This window comes from Doryrhamphus excisus, chromosome 2 (genome assembly GCF_030265055.1).
Source record: "Doryrhamphus excisus isolate RoL2022-K1 chromosome 2, RoL_Dexc_1.0, whole genome shotgun sequence".
In the NCBI taxonomy this organism is placed as follows: domain Eukaryota; kingdom Metazoa; phylum Chordata; class Actinopteri; order Syngnathiformes; family Syngnathidae; genus Doryrhamphus; species Doryrhamphus excisus.
In genome coordinates this window covers 6,544,779-6,554,684 of record NC_080467.1, presented here as the reverse complement: position 1 = coordinate 6,554,684, position 9,906 = coordinate 6,544,779, and the positions used below count along the sequence as shown (strand labels likewise).

The following is a 9,906-nucleotide window of genomic DNA, read 5'->3' as shown; positions in this document are numbered from 1 at the left end:
GCGTGAGCGCGCACGCACACATTACACACGGACGAGCACGTCAAACTAAAAGCTTCAACGATATACAACTAATGCTTTCCTTTGAGGACTTTTTGTAAAAAATTGCCATTTCTTCTCTCCAAACGACTTTGTTCTCCTTGAATTGACATTTTACACTTCAATTGGGAATGATAAATCACCTTTTTATGTATTTATATCATAAAAATGACTTTTTGCCAGAATATTGTAACATTTGGAGCGCTTCAGTCAATCTGCCCACCTTTTTGTCTTTAACCTTGGCACATTGACCAATCTGTCCTCGCGGTGCTTGAAAATCCACGGAACCCCCACGGGAGCGGAAGTGTGAGCCTGCGAGACTAATTTCACATTAAAACAAGCGAAAAGGACAAACTCACGTTTCAACTACCGCTCTCGCTCTCTGCTGCCCCCGTCTGGACGCCGAGGAGGCCCGCTGAAGGTGCACTTCCGGTTATGGCCGATGACGCGGTTTACTGAAACGAGCCAATACGTGAATCCCGACTCATGTGTTCGGTATGAGAGGTTTCACTGTCCGGATCGTGTCGAACGTGTCCAAGAGGCTCCAGCCATCATGGCCATGATGACTTTAATCTTAATCCGATACAAGACTACAATATTTCTAATTTGACTTTCTCATTTCTCACATAACTTTATTCCCATCAAATTCAAACTTTTTTCTTGGTTTATTTTCAACTTTATCCTCGTTAAATAACAACTGCATTCTTGTCATAAAATTGTGTGTGTGTGTGTGGGGGGGGGGGGGGGGTTCCTATTCATCTCTTCTTTTTTTATAGAATTCATTTACTTTCTTCACACTATTATTAACATTAACAACACAGCACAAATAATAATAACATAACACACCATACAATACATAACACAAATATATAACACATAAAACATAACATATAACACATAAGACATAACATAAAACACAACACATAAAACAACATAACACATAAAGCATAACACACAAAACAACATATAACACATAAACATAACACAACACATAAAACATAACATATAACACATACAACAACACAACACATAAAACATAACACATAGCACATAAAACATAACACATCACATAAAACATAACATAACACATAAAACAACATATAACACATAAAACAACACAACACATAAAACAACACACAAAACAACATATAACACATAAACATAACACAACACATAAAACAACATATAACACATAAAACAACACAACACATAAAACAACACATAAAACATAACATATAACACATAAAACATAACACATCACATAAAACATAACACAACACATAAAACAACATATAACATTAAACAACACAACATATAAAACAACATATAACACATAAAACAACACAACACATAAAACATAACATATAACACATAAAACATAATACAACACATAAAACAACATATAACACATAAAACAACATAAAACATAACACAACACATAAAACACAACAACACATAAAACATAACATATAACACAAAACATAACATAACACATAAAACAACATTACATAAAACATAACATATAACACAAAACATAACACATCACATATAACATAACATAACACATAAGACACAACATATGATTATTTCCCTCATAAAATTCCAATTTAACGGCTGTAAAAGTTTTCTTATAAAATTGTGACCATATTCTTGTATTGTTCGCCACGTTCAGAATTATTCCTTGAAAAATTCCGACATTTCGACAAAATACAAAGAAGAACGATGTGAAATATGCTTTTGTAAAAAAGAATATTCTTTGAAAAGAAGAGGACAAGTTTAGTGGCATCATGAGAAGTTCCTTGGGTCCAAACAGAAGGAGCTCCTCCTTTGTCTCCTTTCATCTCTTGTCTTGGCTAAGAATCCCACTTGACTGTTTTTAGGACTTGTTCTTCATATTATGACAACTTTGAACTAAAACAAAAGCTAAATATTAAACATTACACGTACGGCTTCAATATTCAACGGGAAAGCAAGACTTTGGTGAAAAAAGAGGCTTTTCCTGACTTTTTCCTACATTTGTTTTGCTTCTTTTCCTCATAAAATTGGGATTTTTTCCCTGGTAATCCAGCTTTAATTCAAATGACATATTTTTCTCCTCGGGTTCTCTTGCAACGTGTGACTTTATGGTCATTCCTTTCAAAGATGACGTTTGTCTTCATATTCCAACTTCATTGTCCGACTTTGGCCGGGATTCTACTTGTTTGGGACCTCGGGACTCCTTCATGGAGAAAAAACCAGACTACCGTCATTGTGCTGAATTTGCATTAGTGCTGTGTGCACGCGTGTGTGTGCGCGTGTGTGTGTGTCTAATTGGATTGGCGAGACAGACAGGAGGAGGTGCAGGCAGCAGTATGTTAATGTGCGGGTGTCGCTGCAGGGCAAACTGGGGGTGGATGGCTCATGATGGTGTGTGTGTGTGTATGGATTGGGGGTTGGGGGGGGGGGGGTGTCGAGTCAATTGCTCATCCCTATTGTCCTAGGACTCTGCAGCGGCGCCGTTTAAAACAACGCAAAGCAGGAGTGAAAATGGGAAGGGGGGGGAGGCATGTCTGGAAGTAATCAGTCAGAAGAAAAAAGGTCTGGCACCACCACCAGTACTCCAATACTCGTACTACTGCAGTACAACTGGCTGTACACAGGTTTACTTCAATAATTGCTATGCTCAACCACTTTCCTGACACCAAGAAAAGGTAGGAAAAGCCTCCTTCCTCCCCCAGCTCTAAACGAGACCACTAAAAGCAGGCTTCGCTACACGTCTTAAAATAAAGCCAGAGCTCAGCTACAAAGGTAAGAGCTCTAAGTTTCATCAGTTTGTCTTTCTTCAGTGAATAGGCTAACCTAGCATGATGGCGTGATGTTAGAAGGCGACTGTAATGTTAGTATGCTAGTACTGCTAATGCTAATGCTAACTGTATGTTGTTGGATGGGATAAAACGTCATAAAAAATGTCCATAGCATTAGTGTACTTATTGTTTTGTAATTATGTGACTTTTTTTTTTTATAATGTCACAAGAAAAACGTATTTCCTTTCCTGTTGAATGAACTTGTATGTTAAAAGGATGACTTTTTGGTCCCCATAATTTCTCATAACCTCTCATAATTGAGCTTTTAAATTTATATTTCTGTCCTCGAATTCTTTGGCAACATTTCCACCTGACTGTCAATCACGCGGGACGTCCTGTCAATGTCGTTCCATGATTTTCATTCATTAAGGCAAATATACTGTCATATACTTGTCACAGTTTTACTTTTTTTAATGCAAAATCAAGCATTTAATCTCTTGAAATTAGGATTTTTCCCATAACTTCATTCCGACAAACGGTAACGATATCTTCGGTAACGATATCTCATTCTATGCTACTCACAGCCACCGGGGGGGCATGATTGCATGCTATTTTGGAATAAACCTCCATTGGGCGGCTATAGTGGTTAGTGCGCAGGCCACAGACCCGAGTTCGATTCCACCCTCGGCCATCTCTGTGTGGAGTTTGCATGCGTGGCTTTTCTCCTGTTACCCCCCCCTTCCAAAAACATGCTAGGTTAATTGGCGACTCCAAATTGTCCATAGGTATGAATGTGAGTGTGAATGGTTGTTTGTCTATATGTGCCCTGTGATTGGCTGGCCACTTGTCCAGGGTGTACCCCGCCTCTCACCCAGAAGACAGCTGGGATAGGCTCCAGCACTCCCCACCCCGTGAGGATAAGCGATAGAAAATGAATGTTTGGCTATCCTTTATCGGCCTGCTGTGGCCCAACAAGAATAAAAATGGAAATAAAAAGAGGGCATTGTGCTCCCGTATATCAAAAATTTGTCAGGCTGAAAAATGTCAAAACATAATTAAAAATAGAGACAATCTTCAGGTGTAAGGCAAGAAATGTTTTGATTTTTGGCAGAGAGAATACGTAGAAATGAGATTTTCCCCTGTACGTGTTTCATCAGCCGTCGCCTGGCATTTCACCGAGCTGTTCCAGGTCAAAGCGTTTGCTGCGTCTTCCTCCCCTTTGTCTGTCTGCAGTGATTGCGTTTTATTTCCACGTCTAGTCAAAGTGTGTCTTCAATGAAAGGTGCTAGCTGCTGTTTTATAGAGAAAGCTCCAGACTGGCGATTACACGGAAACACATCAGACTCAATGAAATAGCAGGAAAAGACCTCACTTGGACAAATATGAACACATTCCAAAGGTAGACCTTCGATTACAAGGTGGAAAGGTCATGTGACCAGGGACCAATTGTATCTCCAAATTCTTCCAAGTTTTTAGTTTCGTTTTGAAACAGGCTGTGTTGTTGTCGCTTTATACAAACACACACACACACACACACACACACACGTTTCCATGGTTGCAGACAATGACTTGAAGAACGTTCATTGGCCCTGCTTCCTCCTATCGAGATGGTACGGCTCTCATGAACGACCTTGAGAAGCTCCCTCTACAAAAAAAGTAAGCGGCCATCCCAGAAGCTTGGGCGTCATCCATCTTCCCGCTGTCACCTGAAACGGGAGCCCTCGGTAAGGTGACCCTGTGGCGTGGAGGAACAAGGAGGGCCATGTCCTCCATTCAGCCATCTGGCAGCGCCTTCATGATGAAGCTGCAAAACAGGTGAGCGCGGGCACCCCCCGAGCGGGCAGGCGTCACTACACCGTGGGGGCGTCTAACAGTGACCTCGTCGTGACCCCTTTCCCGCCGGTGTGAAAATGGGCCAGTCTTGAGGGAAGCTAACTGCATCCATTATCATTGTCCTTGAGGAGGGAAGAATTTCAGGCATGAAAATCCATACGACGGTGACGGATGGCATGAAATCCTCTTGGGAAGTGGGGAGCGCGAGCGGCACAGCGGGTGCCTTTGTGTCGCTTCTCTCCCTCGCCAACAGCGGCGGCCTCCGTCAGTGAGAGGACACCAGATGCACACGCGGAGTGAAAATGTCGAGCACATTTGGCAGCACGTCGTTCTTCAAGTCAACCAGCTTCCACTGACTAATTTAGACCTTTAAACATAAACCTAAACTTAAACCTACATAACACATACAGTAAACCTCGGATATATCGGATTCAATTGTTCCCACTGGTTTTGTCCGATATAAGCGAAATTCGTTATATGCGTATACCGGAAAATGTCCGTTTTATGCATATATCGGATTTATATCGGTATATGCGTAAATCGGATTTTATCCATTATAAAAAGGCACTTCCTTGACTATGTTTCCAATGTACCTGGACGCGCAGGCAACGCTGCAAACGCTGCAAATGACGTCGTATAGCGGCCTGTCACGATTCGGCGAATCGGAGCGCCACGATGCGGCCATCCGATATATGCGAGGGAAATTTAATGGAAATGCATTGGAACGGGACTGGAGATTTTGTCCGAAATAGGCGAAATCCGTTATAAAAAAATCCAATATATGCAATGAATTTTTATTGGAATTGCATTACAGAAAAATTGGTTCTTTTTTATCTGTCCGTTGTGAGCGAATTTCCGATATATCCGAGTCCGATATATCCGAGGTTTACTGTATATTACAATAACATCCATGCGCCATTTCATGCGTCCTGTCATCAATCGCATCCATTTTGAGTAGTTTCTTCAATGAATCAGTGTTAATAATTACTCGTCGCAAGCTTCTGATGCCTTCAATGACTAGGCGCCTCCTTGTTAACGCAAAACAGGCCACTGTTATTATTATTATTATTATTATTGTTTGACATATGGAAGACATATGGAGCCAAATCAAGTTCAAATCAAGCAGCATAGAAACGATACTGCTTTTTCCAGCAGGGACATTCACCGCAAAAAATAACTCATGTCAAAACAAGAAGGTGGTGTCTGTGTTGATCTTTGTCAACAATCACATCTTCAATGAAAGTTCAAATAACCTTACATGTTCATTTGACCTTGACACACGTGTACGGCTGCTTATGCACAAAAACAATTAAAACCTGTGTGAGACTTGTGGGCTAACTAAATAACTAGAACAAGCTAACACTGCTAACAAGGATGTTTTGGGATAAAAATAGGAAAACACAGTTGGACTCAGGGAGTGTAGTAAGAACGCTCCACGATGTGTGTGTTATTATATGATTACCACAAAATGTACGCAAAGTTTAAACGGACATTTTTGACGTTACCGAAAAAACACGCTAACCGAGGCGAGACAGGGAGCAGCAAAACATGTATTTTGATTTTTTTTCTTTTTGTCTGTGACTTTTAAGCGCTTTTATGATGCCAACATTTGACTTGAATAATAACGTGACATTATGCTGCTTGGATATAATATTTTATTTCAACCTTCGTCTATAAAGCAATATTCAGTTGTTGCCATGTTAGGTTTATATAATGTCAAGAATGAAGGTTGTTCTTTCACCGCAATATCTATATCAATACTACGGCTGACGTTTGAGGGGCTCAGCTGTGAAAAACATAAAGTGAAAATAAATGATTCATCTGCAGTTAAACATGCAAACAAACACACTGAACAAGCACACAAGGACAGGACGTTGCTGGGTCTGTTGGGAGCAAGATCCAATCAAAGGAGGGGGGGGGGGGGGGCAGAATACTACTGAACCAGAAGTGAAATCAAACGTGAATTAACGCGGGTACCTGGATTCAAACAGGGCGGCCTTTCTCAACATTACACAACCATTGTTTCTCACTAGCGGACTGCATTCCACACCCAAAATAAACCTACCAAAACATTCTAAAAAGTATTATTATTAATTAAATATCATTATTATTCCAAGTCCAAATATATAAAATAATAATAAAGAAGAATAATAGTGCGTATGGATCAGGAAGACCTGGCGTGGATCCCCCCCCCTCGCCCATCTCTGGGTGGCGTTTACATGTTCTCCCCGTGCATGCCTTGGCTTTCCCCCGGGTGCTCCGCCCCCCCCCCCCAAGTAAGGATAGGTGGCAGAGAAAATGGATGGATAATTATTCAGAAAAAGTAATATTACAGGTTACACGTCATTAATATTTGATTTTTGTGACTAAATTCTAACTTCAGCGTGTGTGCATCTATTCGTAAACAAATGCTAACAAAATCAAAAGGTTTCTCTGTTAGCATGACGTAACATGATGCTAATGCATAGTTTTCTTCTGCCCTCGTTATTCTAACGCTATGACGGCAAAATTACAAATCTTTGTTCGACTCAATCGACTCAGAGTTTTTGTAAATGCAAAATTCAAATTTTTAAAAATTTTGTTTATGATTTCATTTTTGTGATATTTGAACTGTGTTGTATATATATTTTATATATAATATTCAGCCATTTATTAAAGAATAATTATCATCTTATTGGCATATTTTAGTTTTTTAACTTTTACTTTTAAAATGCACAATTATGATGTCATAATATTTCAGTAGTTGTAACATTTATGACCCAAATAATTCATAAGAATGTAAGCCCAAATAAAAGGCTCCTTCAAAGTAAAAGTAGGTAAGGTTTCTATTGTCTGGATTCAGTGCATCTGTGATGAAGTCAATCTGACAGTGCAGAAGTTGGAAAAACACAAATAGGATCATCCACCTTCTCCACCGCCTCCACAGCGCCCCCTAGACGGGATGCGGCTCTCGCCACTGTGAAGATCCCCAGTGGAGAAGCAGAGGAAGTGTTTGCTTTGGGAATTGGAGCTGATGCTGCACCACCACGCCGGGCGAGGGTCCGGGCACCCCCAAAGCAGCATCCCCCAAATAAGCGGCACACATACACCCCAAACACACAGGTATACAAACGGTCAGTCCGCCCTGGGGCCAACACACCCGTGGTGGCTCAGCCGGAGTCCATGCTGAAGAGCTCAATGCCGTGCGAGCTCCAGTGGAGGCCCACTCCTGAGTTGAAAACCAGCGACCACACGTAGGGTATGAAGAAGTCCTCGGGCTGGTCTTCCTCCACGTACTTGAACTTGAGCTCCGGAAACTTCTACTCGCACCAGGAAAGAGAAAAGGAGGAGCGTTGAGGAAAGAGGTTAGAATGGGATGGGTCGATTTGGAGCTGCGAGGTCCGCATTCCAGTCCAAGGTAAACATAAAACATGGCCGACGACTTGGTTTCGTGTACCGTCCAACCTTAGAGGCAGTGCATTACAGCTGATATGATGGACGCCGGTGGCTGTTTAGGAAGATTCATCCCTATTGGCTCCTTTCCGGTGCATAGGCCACTACCTTTTCCTCACGCTTATGCAGCAATGCGGCTCATTTTTTGGCTAAATGAACTACACTTCCCATGAGGCTTAGAGTGCAGCTTCGGTGTTCAGTTCAGTGATTGCTACAGTAGCAGCAGATGTCATTCCACCTGACGGCCAGGTTCAATTGCTTACAGCTTCCTGCGGGACATAGATCACTCTTGCGGTCCGAGAACTGACCTCTTAAAGGGGCTAACTAATGTGCGAACGTCACCTTCTGACCCAACCGGTCGATGGCGTTCACACGGGGGGCTCGCCAGGCAGCATCCGCGGGGGAAATATCAGGAAATAACTCTTATCCGCCAGCCTGACCTCTGCTCATTACGGGTAAACATGTTCAGAGAAGCGAAGGGACTCTAATAAAATGAACCCAAACACTGCGGTGTTATTTTTCGCGGCAGCTCATCGGACAATTTGACCTTATTGTTTGAGCCTGCGGCGAGGTGTTGAGTTACATGATGGCTTGCTAACAGCAGTTAGACCCCCGCTAGGTCTCGGGTAGTGTGCAAGCGAACTAGTGTTCCTGGACACGGACGTTGCTGTACTATTTATATTGCGGCTGCTCCACAGGACAAACACTACACTGGCTGGGAATGTCGGTAAAAACGTCAAAAAATGGAATGCTGTCTTCCTGCTGGTTATATAGTTATATAATACACTGGAACCTCATGGTAACTTTCATTTCAATAGAAATATTCTGCAACGCTTGAGAAATGATGTAGTATGCACACAACTCTTTGGCCTCCCTGTCCAACAGATACAACATTTTCTGGCAAAGTAGAATGAGAAGTATAACCCGGCAAAGTAGGATGAGAAAGTAATGGGTATAACTTCATTCATTCATTCATTCATTTTCTACCGCTTTTTCCTCACGCGGGGGTGCTGGAGCCTAACCCAGCTGTCTTCGGGCGAGAGGCGGGGTACACCCTGGACTGGTGGCCAGCCAATCACAGGGCACATATAGACAAACAACCATTCACACTCACATTCATACCTATGGACAATTTGGAGTCGCCAATTAACCTAGCATGTTTTTGGAATGTGGGAGGAAACCGGAGTACCCGGAGAAAACCCACGCATGCACGGGGAGAACATACAAACTCCACACAGAGATGGCCGAGGGTGGAATTGAACCCTGGTCTCCTCGCTGTGAGGTCTGCGCACTAACCACTAGGCTGCCATGGGTTTTGAGAGATATTTTTTTTCTAGTCCAAGGTGCCATCGCTGAATCTCTCCAAGTCAGTGGTCTATGTGAGTGGCATGAAGAAAATCTCCGGCACCATTTGCTGGTGCGAGAAGCCCCTGTTAAATATTTGGGCCATACAGTAATTAGTCAAAGTACCATAAAATGAAAGCATATTTCAAATGGCTTAAATCCAAGACCCCCGGTACTGGAGGACTGGCTTTGTGTGATGAACACAATACATGACATGGAACTATTGACACATAGATTCAGAACTCCGCTGCCCGCCTCCTCACCTCCACCCGCTCCCGTGAACACATTACCCCTGTCCTCCAAAACCTCCACTGGCTTCCCATTCCCCAACGCATTCACTTCAAAATTCTTCTCATCACCTACAAAGCCCTCCACGATCTGACCCCCCCCATATCTCACAGACCAGCTCCATCCACACAATCCCCCGCGTCCCCTTCGCTCCTCAGACTCAAACCTCCTGGCACTTCCCTGTAAGACC

The 9,906-nt window shown here is 42.4% G+C and overlaps 1 protein-coding gene across 2 annotated transcripts in view; it reads right to left on the bottom strand.

The window, feature by feature from the left end:
- Positions 1 to 98: 98 nt before the first annotated feature.
- The window catches only part of dym (dymeclin), a 60,491-nt gene continuing 50,683 nt past the window's right edge, over positions 99 to 9,906 (bottom strand). The window contains exon 14 of one of the 2 annotated variants that reach the window (XM_058051609.1): positions 99 to 7,951. In XM_058051609.1, coding sequence (XP_057907592.1) covers positions 7,802 to 7,951 — 150 coding nt within the window. In that variant the 3' untranslated portion in view covers positions 99 to 7,801. The remainder of the gene's footprint in view (positions 7,952 to 9,906) is intronic. The other variant, XM_058051600.1, reaches the window with a different exon arrangement.